The 18,146-nt window shown below is 35.9% G+C and overlaps 1 protein-coding gene across 2 annotated transcripts in view; it reads left to right on the forward strand.

Annotated features, from left to right (window-relative positions):
• LPCAT1 (lysophosphatidylcholine acyltransferase 1) overlaps nt 1-18,146 on the forward strand; it is a 52,242-nt gene that overhangs the window by 22,694 nt on the left and 11,402 nt on the right. The window contains exons 7-12 of one of the 2 annotated variants that reach the window (XM_083824328.1): nt 1,519-1,553; nt 4,094-4,148; nt 7,940-8,022; nt 11,874-11,999; nt 16,708-16,861; nt 17,806-17,904. In XM_083824328.1, coding sequence (XP_083680454.1) covers nt 1,519-1,553; nt 4,094-4,148; nt 7,940-8,022; nt 11,874-11,999; nt 16,708-16,861; nt 17,806-17,904 — 552 coding nt within the window. The remainder of the gene's footprint in view (nt 1-1,518; nt 1,554-4,093; nt 4,149-7,939; nt 8,023-11,873; nt 12,000-16,707; nt 16,862-17,805; nt 17,905-18,146) is intronic. The other variant, XM_083824327.1, reaches the window with a different exon arrangement.

The following is an 18,146-nucleotide window of genomic DNA, read 5'->3' on the forward strand; positions in this document are numbered from 1 at the left end:
ATCTATCACATCAGTCGTATTTTTCACTTTTCATGCCTGTACTGCCTTCTTTCAGTTTTCCTTGAGTCACGTTTTTTAAGTCGTAATTAAAATGAGTTTAAATTGATTTTTTCACGATAATGGCACGTGATTGATCACCTAAACTCTTTAAAAAGATTTTCTGCGGTAGCATAGAACTAACCTAGAAATTTTTCAGTAGGTTAATAGAAATCCTAGAAAATTTTCAGTAGGTTAATAGAAATCTTTCCAAGGTTTTAGAAACATGAATTTCCTGAGTTCTGTTGGCTTTGTAGTGACTTGTTCATGATTTTCCCAGTTAATCAAAAAAAAAACAAAAACAAACAAACAAAATACTTGGAACTCATTTTCAGGTTTTTGCATTCTTGCTCCTACATGTAAATCAAGTATCCAAGTATTGCAGTTTTTTCCTACATTATTTCTTAATCTTACAGTTTAAAAATTTTGTGACCTTTGTCATCTTCCTTTTTGGGATCTGTTATATACTCCTTTCAAGGTCTCTGTTCTCTTTTGGCTAGTTGCATCTTGTTTACTTCTTTAACTGCTATTTGCACTCTGTTAGTGTTTTACACACAAGTAATTCCTTTTTTTTTTTTTTGACAGTTCATAAAGGCATTATCTCCATCTTTTTCAGGACCCTTTTACTGCAATAAAAAATCAGTTAGAATTCAGTAACGGTTGACAGTAATTTCTGAGTAGCAGAAGGGAGGTTAAAACTCCTGCTAGGCATCACCCCCTACTTGTTCAGTTCTCTTTTCTGAGCAGGATTATAATTGTGGATTCCAAGAAATGTTTCCATGTGGCTTTGGGATTTGGAGTTGTGAACTTTTTCATGTCAGCCATCTAAAAGTGTTGCTGGTCTTCCCTGAGAGCAGCTAGATGGGTTTAGATGTCTTGTACCTTTTGATTTTTGGATGGCAGATGGATAGATGCCATCTGTGAGGGGAAAAAAGGCAAGTGGAAAAATCCTGTTTGAGATAAAACACGTGGTCTTACTGGTCCTACTAGTTCTTTTCAGTTGAGAGGGTTTCCATTAAATCATCTCTACAGGTCTCAGACACTTGAAAAGTGTCACAGAGCTCATATCTGGGAGGTCCAGCTACAGTGTGGGGACACTTGAGGGACACCCTGTCCAGCAGGGTGGGTCAGGAAAATGCACATGGACTGAGAATCTCAAGGAACATCAGCTTGTGGTTTAAAAAAAAAAAAACTCTTTTCCAAGATTAACAGCTTTTTAAGAATTCCCTGAATCTTTAAATGTCTTATAAATACAGATACAGATATACCACATTTATGAGCTGAGTTAGTGGGTGTTTCCGAGCTTCATAAGAGTTTGATTCCTGCTATCTTTGGCTTACTCATGTTGGGACTAAGAACTTGTGGAAATTGAATTGAATTTTCCATGAAAACCTATTAGTCGTATGTCATCAGTTATGCTATTTATAATTTAACAGAAGTTTAAAGTGCAATAATTAAAACTGTTATGCTTTCTTTTCTAAGGATACAATCACATGGACATGGCAAGGCCCAGGAGCGTAAGTGGTTTATATTTTATTGCTTCCATCATAATTGCTTTCCTTAATTAGTTTTCTATTTACATGATTTGTAGAAGTATATAGTCAAGCAGTAATTGCTGGCTATTGCGTTGTGCTGTGGGTTTTTGTCTTTCATGCATTATTCCCCAACTATGATAATGTTCAGTTAGAGGAATCCAGTTATAAACAGTGTATTTCTGATACTATGGTTTTGATGGCTTGCTGGATGAATTTTATTTCTTTTCTTTTTCCTTTGAGCCTGAAGTAAAACAAGATGCTTCTGTTCTACATATTCTATTGCCTGCAAGTTGATTTGGAGTGTCTGTATGAAGTCTGTATGGCTATTGTTTGAAATTGGTCTAGTCCCATGGAGACAGTCATCCCACTTAGGGAATTTGAAAATATTGTTTCCATTATCTTGCCTGATTTGTAACTTTGACTCATTTTAAAACAAAATGTTATTCTAGAGGTTCCTTAGCAAATTCATATAAAGTAAAATACAAAATGGAGGAGTTTGGGCTTGTTTAAATGGTGGTGTTTTTTTCCACACTATTTCAACATTGGAGTCAATTTAGAAGTTCTGAAATGTTTAAATGAAGATCAAACCCAGAAATTTTCAACCCTAAGTTAAGTGCAATTGGATTCTGTGGTTAATAGTTTGCCATTAGCTTCTTCCTTTGGAGCTACTGTTTTAAATGTCCCACCTGAGATCCTGCATTTTAGTAGGAATGAGAAAACCAGTGTGATAAGCCAGAATTCAAGTAATTTAGGATTTTTTCAGCTTTAATTGGACTAGGAGCCAGGTCTAATTAAAGACACAGTTTTGGAGACTTGAAATCATTTAAAAAAAAAAAAACTTTCAATTAAAACTTGCAGCTTTAAAAACTTCCAAACTTCCAACTTTAGTGTCCTATCTGAGGAGTCAGGAACATACAGGAGTTGGGGAGGAACTTGTAGATGTGTTACCTCAAAGCACTTAAATGTATACAACACAATACTCTCATTCAGAAGTGTTGACCCCTACTAATAAATTTAAAACAAATGAAAGCTGAATCAAATTCTGAAGTAGCATGTAATGTTATGCAAATTCACTTGGGCCATTTAAATTACAGTTTTACTTAATTAGGTTTAATTCTCCTGAGTGGCCTGAAATGTATTTCTGATGTCTTAGCAGAAAATACTGTTATGGCTGCTACATTCACTGTCTCAAACATCTGTTGTCTTATGTCATTTTGTTTTGGCGTCAGCCAGAACTTAATCTGAAAATGTTGCAGTATCCAGGCGTATTCTGTTTACAGAAGATTGGCAGGATATTCAAAGTTGATGTGGCCCATAAAATAGATTGAAAATGTGTTTCATGGAAACTGAACACTTTCAGAAAGTAATGTTTTTACTAGTTTGATGCTATTCAGCACAGATTAACTTGACTGCACCTTGAAAACAAAGACTTTGTCAACAACATACAACTTAAATTTTCTCTACCTCAGACTTGAATTAAATATGGCTTCTATCAACTTTTTATTAATGTTTTCATTTTAAGGTTAGTGTATAAAAACAAGTTGGCAGATTTTTTTTAGGTATCTTAGAGGATTATAGAGTTGGAAGTGAGAAAGGTGTGCTTGTAAATTATTAGCTGTTCTTAATATTCTTGGAGTAGGTTGTAGAAATCAGATCTTCACATTTACTGTTGATGGTGTAAACATGAAGTCATAAGTTGTATAGTGGTGGTTGTACCTTTTCTTTGTTTTAATGTATTGGAAGTTAAATTGGAAAGGAGGCAAAAAACATGCTGCATCCCTGAATGTGTGTGTAGCAAATTAGTACTGCTTCTAGCACTTTATCTGCCTAAGAGGATTTTTATCTGCACTTCTAACGTAGTGATTGGCTGCTGTACGTACCCAAATACTGTATAAAGTGTGCCTACTAACGCTGCTCCCTAACTTAGGTTTACTAATTCGTTTCCTGAATTTGATCACTACTGGAATCAAGTCGACCTTAGAAAGCAGTATCTTGTGTCTTAGACTACTGAAACACATGTACTGCGTTTCATTAACAGATTTCTGAAGTATAATTTGATTCTAAACAAAGGTAAAGATATAATCATAGTGGTTTTAATTTATCTTGTCAACTCTGTTGAATACAGCATTTTCCTGAAACAGACTTGCCATTTCTTTATGTACGCTGCATACATAATTCATGTTGTTGTCTGTATGAGTACCTGTATATGTTACTATTTGTCTTTTTTCCTTTTGGGTGTCTTTTAAGATGCAATTTCAGTATAAAATTTAAAAAGATGCAATTTCAGTATAAAATTTAAAAAGATGCAATTTCAGTATAAAATGCTTCTGTCCCCCCTTATAGAACGTAATGTGTAGAAGTACTCTCAAAGACCTTTTCTGTTAAATTTGTATTTGAATATGATTGTATCTATATACCTGCAAGTAGGAATGTTACCTGAAGACTTCAGAGCATAATATACTACTGTTTCACTATGTTTAATTTTTTTCTTCATCCTTTTCCTTTTTTTTTCTCCCTTTTAGGTTAGAAATTCTGTGGCTTACTTTGTGTCAGTTTCACAATTCCGTGGAAATTGAGGTCAGTAAAATGAAGTGTATTCAGAGTAGCATCAGTATACATTAATTCTGCAGTAAAAGTTTGCATTCAAACTTTTTTTTGCTGTTTAAAAAATAAATAAATAAATACCTCTTATTTTGGACAAATATATCTGTATCTGAAAATGTAACCTAAAACTAAAAAAAAATAAATATATATATATATAGTTTTCCACTTGCCTTAAGACTTGCTTATTTAAATTGAGTAGATATATTTCTAACTATGCTTAGAGTTAGCATTGTGAATAAAGTTCTTGTCTTGTAACAGTGTGATTGCTATTCTGGCTGAAATGCCAACCATGTGTTAGATAACTAAGTGTGTGAATGCCGATGTACAAAATAAGAACTATCCTTTAAAGAATGAGAAACTGCTTACGGTGATTTTTTTTTTTAGGACAGTTAGCTTATTTAATGCCTGCATGATAGGTCCTTTATTAAGCTGCAATGTTCTGAATGTGAAATCAGAAAACACAAAATTGGAGTTTATGTATATTCTTAACATTGTTTTGAGGAAAACACTGTGGTCTTAAGGCTGAAAGCTATTGTAGTGGAAATGTGAAAATGTATTCATCTTTGACTGATGGATCTGATGGCAGGGTAAATTAGTAGGAAGAACTATCACTATTGTAATATACAACATATCCTAATCACAGTAATCATTGCAATGTTCTGTGTTTTGTTTCTTTGTTAAATTCTTGGAAAACAGTGAATGCACAGAATACTGGCCACTGAACTATTGTATCTCTTGCAGAAACTTGTGATTGGCAGTATCACTTCAGTTGAAAGTTTTTGGCAATTAACAGCTTAAAAAAAATCTTAATCACAAAATAATGGTCTGATTGTGGTGTCAAAAAGAAGAAAGGTAGATGTACTTTAATAAAAAAAAAGTTTCATGTAAGATAATAGGAACTGCTGGCTTACAGAAGGGATAATAAAGTTATCTGAAAATGTTTTTACAGTAAACTACTCCCTGTTCTGTATTGTGTTTTGGTAACCCACAGCAGATAAGATCTTGCTCACAGTGGAGATATGTTTTGCTTCTAAAGTTTTCTACCAGGCTCCTGCTGTCCTGCTTATACAGTGTGTAACAACTGGATTATTTCACTTCATATCTGTTTATAATACTTTGTTTTTCCCATGTTTGTCTTGTAACATTTTTTTCAAGTACTCTTAATGCTTGAAAAATTCCATTGCAAAGATCAGTATTCTCTACTTGTGTAAAAGACTTTATCTCAAAACTCATATTTTGCCTTCTAGTAAGGTATATATGAGGTAGAAAGGCTGGGGAGCTACTGCCTCTTGCAAGTATAAGACAAACCAGCTGATGAGCAGGATTTTTACTCTCCTGGAAACATGATTTTCTGCCCTAGGCAAGTAAAACGAGTCTTTTCACACAAGTGAACACTGCTGAGCTTTCTTGATTTTGAGGCAGCAGCTGCTAGCAGTTGGTGAGCTGCTGTAGTTCAGGGAGATCTTGCACAAGGTCAAGTTATGGTCTTTGGTCTTCTTTAAATAAATGAAATACCCTGTACTAGAGCATGAACTGGCAGAGTGTAGAGGAGCAGAGATTTTTGCCAGGCTGTTCGCAAGGGTGAGGCAGCATGCTTGAGAGCTACATATTGAATCTGGTTTTGTAAAGGAAGTGCTGCAGATTGAGGAATGTAGTGGAAGAAGGAGTTGTTCTGTGTTCACAGGGTTGTTCTGTGTGGTTTTTCCCTGGTCTACAAAGTTAGTTGGCTTTTACTCCTGCCTTGTTCCATCAACAGAGGGGTACTGGCAAATACAAACCAACTTTGATAGCAGAGTAAGGGCTGAAGATCCAGTTATTCAGGGAGGTGTACAGCCAGACAGTACAGTATTAGTATGGTTTTGATTAGATAATAGCTGGTAAGGTCTAACTGCCAAGCAATCAGAATCAGAGGTTTCCTGGTCTGGGTTTCTATGTATAAAATGAATGTTGTGGTGTACCATACATGTCATCCAGCATGTATATTGAAAAGCAAACATCAGTGTAGGCTTTATAATAGGTTATTATAAAGAGTGGGCTGTACATCTTTTGCATGCTAGAACAATTCCAAGCAGGCAGGCAATCTCTTAAAGAATAAAAGGGTATTTGATCATCAGCACATGCAGCTTGCTTTGGCTCATGTCAGTTTGCTTTGCTGGCCTGTCAGGATCAGTGTTCAAACACCCATCGCCTCACAGTAGCTCAGAGTTCTGCTGGTTTTGCTCGTGATGCCAAAATGACAATGCTGTTTCCATCTCGTTAGGCACAGGTACATAGAACACCTCTGAAATTGCCTCATATTCAAACTTGTCCTGCGTTTGGATGAATTACTTGATAGCAATTTGCAACTCAAAGTAAAAGAAATATAATTGGGTTTGGAATTTGAAGGAACAATCTTTCTCTGTTAGCTTCATGTTCTTCGTCCTTTTATATATTATATCATACTAGGCCAACATAACTACTTGTAAACCTAGAAGACAAGAATAGTGTGTTTTCAGTTACAGTGGTGAATATAGAGAAACTAGGAAAACGCAAAGTAAATTCAGTTTTTTATTTCAATTATTGAATACTCCTAAGAGAGAAAATTCTAATGATTTTAGATGACCCAGCATTTTGGGTTCTGTTTACTGTACCATTATGTGATACTGAAAATACTGCTAACTTCAGTTATTAAGAATTATTTGCTTAAATGATAAAATAGATGTTTATTTCCCAATTCTTTTTTCTTTCTTTAAAGACCAGTGTGAAATTCCTGGATCATAATTCCAGTTTTGTACTACCCATAGGTAACCATATTAAATATAACTAAGCTTCTTACAATTGTTTTCTACTTCAGAAGCTTTCCACAGAACTATAAACATTTTGATCAGTTAGTGTATAAATTATCTCACGGCATTGCACGACCAAAGGAACTGTCTGTCTTGTACTGATGTGGTGTGGGGAGGAGTCAGCGATTCCTTCTTGTTCCTTACATCTGAAGAGTGAGTTAGTGGAATTGAGATGTTCTGAGGGTTTTTGTAGGTGAAACTAGGAATGATCTTGGTGCCTACATCATAGTTTAATAAATACTTAGTCATAGGTAAAAGCTCAAATGTCTTTGAACGTAGGCCATCTCATTCTGAAAGCTGCCTCTTCTATCACAGGTCTCCAGCAGCTCTGGTTTAATTGTGTGGTCATCTGCATGCATTTAGAGTGTTCCTGTTAATTGAGTACTAATACCTAGCGTCCAATCTGAAGGAGAAATTTTTGAAAAATCTGTAGCAACAGAAGGATGAAAATGCTTATGACTGTTTAATGTACAAATTGGATGATTACAAAATATGTGATGGGAACAGTAAATATCTGATGTCCTGAGAACTTGAATTCTCAATATTTAAGCTAATTTTCAACAAAGCTCATGTAGCAGATGGTTTTCTTGGTTATCTGTGAAGAGCTGAACAATAAAGAAGTATAATTTTAATGTAAGGGGCTCATGGAAGAAAATGCTAATACTTCCAAATGATTTAGAACTTCCTGTTCCCACTTAATGAAAAAAAAGATTAAAAATCTTTTGGTTCCATGAGGTAAGAAATGAATTTCTGGAGGTATGATGAATCTTTAAGCATTTGAGTTCTTTTTTTTTTTTTTTTTTTACTGTTTTAGTAGTTCTTTTGCTAATATAATTTTATAAATAGCAACAAACTGTATGCATCTTTCACCACAGTACTGCAATACAAGTTGCTTAAAATGTTAAATGTTCTTGGTATAATTCAGTTTTCTGTATGCAGTTTCTACCTGTGTATATTCCATCAGAAGAAGAAAGAAGGAATCCAGTGTTATACGCCAATAACGTCAGATGTGTAATGGCAGAGTAAGTATGTTGTAATATGCAATAAAAACAGATGTATGATTTAATTTTACTATCGAAGAAATGTGTTAAATCAATTCAGTGTATTTGCTTGCTGGCAAAGCAGCTTGTAATCGTCCGTAGTGTGTACAAAACTACATAGCACTCGTCTTCCTCGGTGAGGAAGGCAGGGAGGCACAAACACAGCAGGAACTGTAGGGATTGCTTTTTTTTTTTTAAACGTCTTTATATAAGTCTTTATATAACAATCTAATTCTTTTGCTGCTGTGGGTGTTTAAGTCCTCTGGGGAGGAAGGTACAGTTGAATTGTATGAAAGCTAATGTAACTGAATTGTGTGCTATTGAGGTTGCATTTTCAGCTATGACTTTTTAATGGAGTTTAAGAATAGTTCCATGTATTCGTTGTTCACCCATGATTATTTCAAATAGTAAAGCATAGGAGAGCTGCTTGTGTTTTAGAAATAGAACACTGATGCAATGCAAACAACTACTGATGCACACTTAAAGTCATCCCCTGCAACAGACTGGGTTTGCAAGAAGACTTTTGTATTTTTGTTTTGCTTGAACTGACTAGCTGGCGTTGGAATTCCATGTTGGGTGGTGATATGAAAGGTAAATACCCAGCATTTCAGGGAAGGCAAGGATGGAAAAAGTCTTAAGGTATGTCAAGTAGACATGCGTATCTGGCCACAAAAAATTGCTGAACATTGAAGAGACCAATTTCAGGTTAACTGACTGTGGAAGTAGAGGTAGTATGAAGAAAAGAGGGGGGAAGAAGGTGAAGGCATGGGAAAGCTGTTACATTCCTGGTTTATAAAAAAAAAAAACATGGTGCACTTGCAATCTGCATCTCAAATTGAATAACCTTTCTTTTCCTAGAAGTTGAATTGAAGTAGAGAGAGCTCGCTGGAGATGAGTTGAAATAGTTCTGGAGAAAATCCTGTGAATTACAGTTGCATCCAAGGTTTTTACGTTGAACGCTAGTATGCCTGTCTTTATTCTAAGAAACTGAAAAAATTGCAAGTTGTAGCAGAAATAATGAACTCTGTATATTCCCTAGCTTCAGCTTTTTTGGTGTTGTGAGCTGAAATCAAGGTCTTTTTGTATTAAAGCATTAGCCCTGTACGGCTTGTGATTTATCTTCTGAACTCAGGAGCCCCTTGAACTCTAATTTTATCTGGCCTTGGTTGATCCTACAACTGAACTTACTCTGAACAAAAGCTGTTTCTTCATCTTCTTTGCTTCTGATTTTTGTAATTCTAAAAGTCTGGATGTATGTATAAACATAGGGTTTTGGTTTGTTTTGCTTTTTCTGGAAGTCCAAAGGCTGGAAAACTGCCAACAGATGAGCAAGAGAAGGTGCTTTGCCCTCCTCAAGCCTGTTTGTGTCTGTGTTGACAATGCAGGCATTAGCTGTAGTAGCAATTTTCCTGTACCGATGGCACTGAGTCTAGTTGAAATGCTGCCCCTTCTGTAAGGGGCGCACACAGCTATTTATTAAAAGAGCAGATCGTACTTCTTTTTTTTTTTTTTTAGCATTTATTCTGTCATAAGATTTTTCTTCCTCTTTCAAAAGGCTTCTAGGGACCATTATTTAGGGATTGGTATTTAAATCTGGGGTTGGTTTTGGGATGCTAGTATGTCAGGCCTTTACCTACCATGGAGTTTGAATAGCCTGATCTTTCTTAGTCTTCTTCCTTTCGAGGTATTTGAAAAGCTTCCAGCATTTATTTATTTTTACAGTTTATTGTTTCTTGCTTTGGCTTGCCAGCTTATGATTGTTTTAACTTGTCTGTCATCTTCTGTTTTCCTTGAAATTTTCTTAAGAAAAAAAAAAATCATTCTAATTGCCACCTTTAATCTGTTGCTTAGTCATATTGGACTTTTTTTTGTCCTAACAACTTTTTTTATAGTTTTTTATCCTGATTCCCTAATATGGTGTCTCATTCTATACCACAAATGAATGTTTACCCTTTCAATTTCTTCTTTTAACTTAACTAGCTTCTCCTTTTCTGTGTCTTTTCCCCATACTTCTGCTGTAAGTTCCCATATTTCTGTTGCGTGCTACACCTACTGTTGCCTTAAGATCTAATTAAATTTTGTGTAATGTGCCTGACTGGACGTGACCTTAGTGATTACCACATTCCTTTAGGTAAGCCACTCTGGGTAGTACTCCTTGTGGGTTATATTGTATTCTTCCAGCCCTGGAATTCATCTGTTTCCCTGCCTGATAGTTGACAGGGAAGTTTTTAACAAGGTGATCTAGTGCATACACAGAATGAAAGTAGGGAATAGGAAGTAGTCTAAGCTGGCACGATAAACACTCACTTTTTCTTCTTCCAAAGAAAATTATTTTCATATGGTATAATACCAGTGCCTCTTTTATACACCTGTATCTTTTTGATTTAGTTGGCTGCTTCTTTTTGTTCCCTTCCTATTTGTTGTTTTTTGTGCAAGGTTGAGGCCATTCGTCCAGAAACACTACAGTGTATGTCCTGTTTATTCATAAGTAGCTTATAAATAATATCTAACTTTTAACATATTTAGTACTTTTGAGCTTGAATATCAGTGAGATGTTTTTCATGAATATTTGACTTTCTTATCCTTAGAAGAGAGAAACCCCGATCCGTAGCTTTAATATTAAGTGCATATCTCACTACTGTATTAGAATTGCTGAAGTTAATCACTGGATAAAAGATCTGGCTTGTGTACCTTACACTGCCATTCAAAGGCCTTTTAAGAGGTTCTAAGGAAGAGGCTACTTAACAGAAACTAATTGGTTATTACATGAAACTACAATTACAGATCAAAATGGCTATAATAAGTGCAGCATTAAATGCAGAATTCTCATCACAGCCAAAATGACTGTGATATATCTCGGGATTTTTTTAACGGTCTTGCCATTGATGTATATTAATTTAATAGACAAAAAAGGTGATTACTAATGAGGTAGAAAAACCTGCAGATAAAAGGAATGAAGGTAAGTTAGGAAATCTTGTGAGGACTTGATCAGACTAGAAAAGGCTGCACAGCAGAAATGTTCTATACTAGTACAAGTAAAATCGAGTATAATGGAAAATGTGGCAGATGAGTAACTTATGTGAAGCTGTTTGCTTTCTAAATTGCTTTTTACATTTGTGCACTGAATTCTTCAAGGCCTCTTAAAAACCAGTCTTTCTCTAAACTTCAGTGCAGCAAATATAATGTAACTGCTTTATCAAGATTTCCTTGTGAACTATCTTTGATGCTATTTGTACCACACAGCATCAAGTTTGAAGAAAAAATGAATACTTAATTGTTTGGCGCACAAACACTTGGGAGTATTTTTTTTCTTCCATCTGTTGCATACATTTAAATATGTCATGTTTGCTTAGAGTTTACTTGTTCTTCTAAGTTCTATCCATTCTTTATGGAGTACTCTTAAAAATATTGCCTGTTGTATAATTTTAATATCTGAAGGCAATCACCTGTTCAGGTGATGATTGATTTATTCATGTTAGTGTAACAACATTATAAATGTTTCACATTAAAACTTGAAAAAATACATAATTATAGATGAATAACTTTGAAATTATTTTTGTTACTTCTCTGAAAGTATTAAAGACTGATTTTTTTTGCCTTGTTCTTTTATATTTTCATGTACTTATAAAGTTAAAATATATGTTCTGTAGTGGGCTCATAGTGTACAATATTTCATTCTTTGTGTATAAACTTTATCTTATGGGATTTCCCCTATTCCTTCAGAAAGGAGAAGAGTTGTTGCAGAATTTCTTGCTGTACAAAATGAAATAATGAACATTCTGCTCAGTTTTCATAGGTTAACTTGCTTCCCGTGTTTCTCTGGTTTATTCAAGGGCATTGGGAGTTTCAGTGACAGACTATACATTTGAAGACTGTCAGCTAGCCTTGGCTGAAGGACAACTTCGTCTGCCTTCAGACACATGTCTTTTAGAATTTGCAAAGCTTGTGAGAAGCCTTGGGTGAGCATATACAATATTTATACATAAGGTGCATCTTTATTATATATCTATGTATGGTCTTTCTTCATATAACAATATTGCATTTATGAGTACATATGGAATGTAGTCATATTGTAGTCAGGGAAACTAATATAAGGATTAAACCAATACTGTATTAGAAGCAAATGTCTCAAAGCCAACTTCAGATGTCAAGACAATTACTTAAACCATCAGGGGAAAAAACAACAGCCCTAGATGCATTTGAAATTATTCCTTCATTGTTTTTTGTTTTTTTTTTCTTCATGTATTGGGGAATCAAGCCTTCTCTTTTGCAGAAAAGTGGAAAACCTTTTTCTGGTCATCTGAACGGGAAAACTATATAATTATTGTTTACTGCATACTTGCAAGGGCTTTAAGCCTTTCCCCCTCACTGGGGAAGCTGTTTTATGCATAAATAAGGGCTCGCGTTCTTCTCTGCACTTAAGATGAGAATGGGAACACGTTTTGAAAGGAGTTTGCCTGTGCATGGAGAAATACAGGATTTTTTCCACTTGCAAGCAATACCCCTAGACCCAAATGTGTGGAATAGGTTGTAAAATTGATTTTTTTTTTCAGTCTAACAAGTGAGCAGTGTATATATGGAGAGTTCATTCCTGCACAAAAGTGGAAGACCCCTCCCAGAGAGGGTCAGGAATACTGTGGGACTTGTAACATTTGATACAGCTAAGAGTCAATTACCATTTCCCCATGACATCTATGAAGGAGAACAGTGCTGCCATAGCACAGTCTTGTGACTGAGGTAGTGTTGTAATAGAGGGGGCAGAGGGGTCACTGTTTCCCAGGAAGCACAAAGAAGTGGTTGGTCTTTTGAGTGGGTTACTGCTAGATGTACTTTATAATGAAACTGTAGCTTCTTTTAACCAGTATGGCTCATCTCTTCTCTCCTCTTATGACATCAGTTCCCTCTGGCTCTAGCTTACCAAAAAGCTTCAGCAAACAGTGGGGGGGAGGGGCGAAACACAAACCACATAGAACTTATTGCTGTTTTTCAGCTTTTCTTCTGTATCTCTTCTCATCCTGTTAAACAACTACAAAGTGAACTTGCATTTTCAGCCTATTAACTACTATAAGACATAAACACCCTTTTCCTTTTTTGTCTCCTTACCTGAAAGTATGGAGCATAGTTTTAATGTTTCAATTCCATACTTCATTTTATTTCACTTTTTTCCCTTCATCTTCCAGCTTGTGTACATAAATGGAAAAAAAAGGAGGCAGGGATGTATTGGAGAAAAAGGAATGTAGGAGAGCGCTTCCAGTAGGATGGTAGAGACTTCTAGAGGTAGAGGAACCAGATAGATTCTTGCTTTGTTTTTCCAAAACCTCAGAATTTAAAGTACAAAAAAAAAAAAAAAAAAAACCACCAGGATATTTAAAAAAAAAAAAAAAAGCCCCACTCTTATGATGCAGTTGATAATCCCAGGATTCAGTTTAATCTCCTTGTAACATTCTCTGGCTTCTGTCTGCTCAATTTAAAGCTGTGTTTTTAAATTACACTTCTTGATGTCTTTGCTTTGGCCTCTAAAATGATTTATGTATATTTGTAAATGAGGTTCCCCACAACCCAGAAGTTCTTTGTCTGGTTTGAGCAACTGTACATTGAACTATCATCCTGTCTTGATTTGGGTACATGCCAGCGAAGAAGGCTATTACCATGGTATTTTTCTGGCACAATTGGATGAAGCTTGTAATATGATTTCACCTCTAATGCATGATTGATGGAAATGCAGTCATTTGCTGCTTATTCAAAGGCTTTGAGGCCAGCATGGCATTAAGATCATCTAGTCATATCCCTGAATAACTCAAACAGTAAATTTTATCAAATAGATTTTGCTTCCATTCTTAATACTTGCTTTTGAGCAAGAACATACCTTCTAGGTAACACCCACTTTTAAATGCAAGACTTCTATAAGGCAAATCCAGACTTGCTTTTCTTCTGTTTTCTTTGAAGTCAAGTTATATCTCGGTTTGCCACACTGCAGAACTGTTTCTGTTCATATGATGTATCTACAGGATTCATTACCATTTACATGTCTGTAAAATTTGCTCAGCCTGTACTCCAGTTGGGGCATCCAATTGCAATCCAGAAGCCATGTAGCCACAGCAGCTAGGAAAGAGTTTGTTTTCAGATGGTCAAATGCAGCTAAAACTAGCTTTAAGGAGGTAAGACATTTCACTCACTAAGAACAGTGGTAATTCTGCTGAAAGTATCCTATCTTCAGGGATCTGGTTTTCCTGTCAAGTCTGCTGTGAAGGATTGAATGTTCAGAGCTGTTCATCCTGAAAAATGTCCTTTCCGTCTTTAGGGATTGGCTTACAAAATCAAGCAAAACACCACAGTAGCAAACAATGTTATGTCCCTTAAAGCCTTGATGCTGCACTGAAGCCATTAGGCAAACAAACATGATTTCATGGGCAGAGACAGCCGCTATTGGCCTTCTAGCTTTTATAGCCTCCACTGGGATAACAGTTAACAGTTGTAAAGGAATTGAGACATTCAAACCTTTTCATATCGGTTTGGAACTACAGCCTTTTGTGGGATTTGGAACACTTGGCTTCAAAAGACCTCAGCATTGTATGTCATGGTCATCCACACACTAGTTACTTTCTGATTCTGATGGGGCTAGAGGGAAGTGAACCCACCTTGGATTCTGGGGAAATAGAATGCATTCAGACTCAAGCTGAAGCAAAATGGTCATCTCACTGATCCACATACTGTTTTTGAGATTGACTCGCATCTTTTTCTATATTTATAATCCAAAACCACAAGATGCCTATCAGATTAGTGTTATGTCTGTTTTCGATACAAGGTTTTGCTTGTCAAACTTTTAGCTTTTCAGACTACTTAGCTACGTGTTTGGTGAAGACTTGATCCCAACAAGCCTCAAATACTACTCACCAAACAAGTGCTTACTCAGTTTTAGAAAGTGAATTTTGAGTCACTTTATTCCAAGTCAAATCTCTCTGGTTTAGAGACAGATGCTAGATTGCATATTCTGTGTCAGTGCTGGCTTATCTCAAGGGAGTATTCAGATGCCAGCTGGCCTCATCCTACAGTTAAAATCCATTTCAGCTCCTACAGTGAGGATCTATTATCTGTGGACTGGTTTTATGTGTAATGCTGCATGTTAGAAGCTGAGTTCTGTATGCATCTCAAGCCCTCCATGGATTCCTTTGTGCCTGCTCCTTTTTTTTTTTTTTTTTACTACATCATGGAAAACGAATGTTACAGGGGAGTGTTTCGCTGCTCTTTTTATACTTCGTAGCACTGAAACTTATGGCAGGTGCTTTCCTGCCAGGAGGGAGAACATATGAATGTTCTGTAGGGTATGCGATCTCTGAAAGAAATGGTACATACTTGGGCTTATAATTCAGAAATACAGTGCTTGGAGTTGTTTGGTCCTTTCTTGGCAGGTTAATCTAGGTAATGGCAGATAGCATTGTAGTTGTTTTTATTTAAGTGTAATTTTTGGGAAGGATTGTTCAGTCATTTCAGCTAGCAATAGAGGTCTGGAGCTTAAGTATAGGATAGGATAATCTTCCTACCAGGGATCCTTTCCTTTTTTCTGTTTTTTTTTTTTTTTGAAAGCTTCTGAGTATGTTATTATTAATTAAATATTTGATTAAAGTCTCACTGAGAGAAAGCTGCTGAGGAGGTCCAGCTGCAGTCTGGAGACAATTCTGTTGTGAGCTTGCGGTTTTTGTAAATAACTGCTTTCCCTTGTCTGCAGCAGCAAATGGCAAAACAGATAACTGCAGAAGAATACTGTAGAAGACGTTATTGGCTCTGTTTGTCTCCAGACTGAAAAATTTGGGTGCCTACCATTACCCTAAACCAGTTCAGAGTAAATCTACTGGTCAAGATTTGATTTGTTTTATTAGGGAGAGTTTACTTTACCCCACATACCTGCAGCATTACTTATGTTTAGTATATTCATAGCAAAATTTATTTTTACAAAACAAAAACAGGAAGTTCGACTTAGCAGAAAAAAACACCATGCAGCAGATATCTGCAGTAATAGAAACCTGTTCCATCATCAGTCTGGTTTTGCGATCAGAAGGAACGATGTAATTTTTGTAGCTGTATTAACTACTGTAGCCTTGTTTGATGGGTAGTCTTGTCATGATGTCTAACTACAGACCGAATGTGAAAAATAAGAACTGACAAGCAGGATTAGCAGTATAATCGCTATTATGTAATCCCTGATTTCTTTTAGACAAGATGCATCAGGTCTTTCTCGTTCAGTGATATTAGTAAATTTGGAATCGTAATTGGTTTATGTTACTGTCCTGCAACACAGCTGTGTTCAGGTGACCTAAATCCTACCTAGTTCTCCATGCCTGGTATTTCTTACTGGCTAGTTCTAGGTTCGTGTTTCTTGCACATGTTGGACTGCTTATACATCTGTCTTATAACCAAGGTAGAGAACACAACTTTGTGACCAGGGTTCCTAAAGCTTACCAGTAATTCCTAACATAGTTCAAGAAATAAAGTAAGCCTTAAAATGATAGGAATCCTGTACTTATTTTGCAATAAAGCAGTTTCATAACCCTGGTTCTGTATTTCGTTGTATTGTCACCATTGTCACTCATTGCTTCATTCACTATATTGATATTTGTATTTTAAAACCAGGTTTATTTTTAAAATGTTCAAAAATAATGTGCTTTCTAGGCTGAAACCAGAAACACTTGAAGATGATCTTAAAAAATATGCTACAAGTGCCATGAAAATGAAAGAAGAGAAGGTTGATCTTAAGGAATTTTCAGCATATTTGGAATTTCCAGTTTCCCACACATTAGAAAGTATGTTTGCCCTTTTTGACGAGGTAAGAAACAATATCATGTTTACAAATTGTACTACTCATGATAAGCTCTCCTCTAGCGTGATTTTCCTCCTGTCGAATTCACGGAGATCTGATTTGGGCCAGTGTAAAGTGCTTTTGAGCACTTCACTACAGTATTTGACTGCTACACCACAGTATTTGCCTACTGCATTTCCCTTTTGACATGTAAGGACACCCATCATCAACTAAATGAAGCAGTCATTCAGGTAGAAGGTAAAAAGCATATCAGTTGCACAAAACTCATTTTGTTTCTAGATGCAAAATACAAAGAGGAAGGAAGGTAGGCTCAAGCCAAAGTATTACTACTGCTTGTCGCAACTGAATGTGGTGTATATTAGCTACAAACTTAATACTTGGCTTGTAAATAAATTATTCTTCTAGGATACCTGAAGCAAACCTTGAAAGACCTAGGAACATGGTAAATGAGCCAGTTTTTCTATCCTCTGGCAATCAGACAGGATGGGGAAATGACCATTAACTTTGTCTTGGTGAGATACTATCTGAACCAGGAGGTGCATATGTTCACAGTGTTCTCTCCTAGACCAGAGAGAAGATTAAAATGTCATGAGTTCAGGGCTTAAATCAGAGTAGTTTGACCTCTGGTTCTCTAATTTTAATTTCAGCCTATTAAGTCAGATGATTTAATGTAAAAATCTTAAATATGCAAGTAAAGGCTAACAATAGCAGCACTGTCTTTCGAGACTCTTTGAATTAGGAATTCTGACTGGGACTCTGAAAAGGGCCTACAGAGCTTTTGCAACCCTAGTTCTCTCACTGATGTAATTCCATTTCAGTGAGACTTTTTTTTTTGCAATGGCACATGCAGTGATCTTTCTGAATATTCTGTATCTTAGTTGTTAGCTGTTAGTTATTTTGAATGTTCTGAGGCAAACTGCAGTATTCAGAGGTGAGGTTTTCCTTCACAGAATGAAGATGGCGTAATTGACGTTCGGGAATTTGTCATTGCTTTGTCAGTTGTCTGTAAGCCATCCAAAACTCTGGAAACAATTCAGCTGGCATTTCAGGTAAGCAGAGTTTTCTTCCTTTATATAATTTACTTAAATTTTGTGGGTGTTTTTAGAAATAATTAATCTTGTCAATTAGATTTAACAGAAGCTTGTTTCACACGCCTTTTTGATACTTAACTACATTAAAATAACATCGGTGAAATGTTAGATTAGGAGATCGTGTTCAGAGAGAAAAACTGCATCGTTTTACATGACAAACTTGGAGTCTTGCAAAGTGAAATTGTTCTGTGGAGTTCTTG

The sequence above is a fragment of the Anser anser genome, assembly GCF_964211835.1.
Source record: "Anser anser genome assembly, chromosome: 2".
NCBI lineage: Eukaryota > Metazoa > Chordata > Aves > Anseriformes > Anatidae > Anser > Anser anser.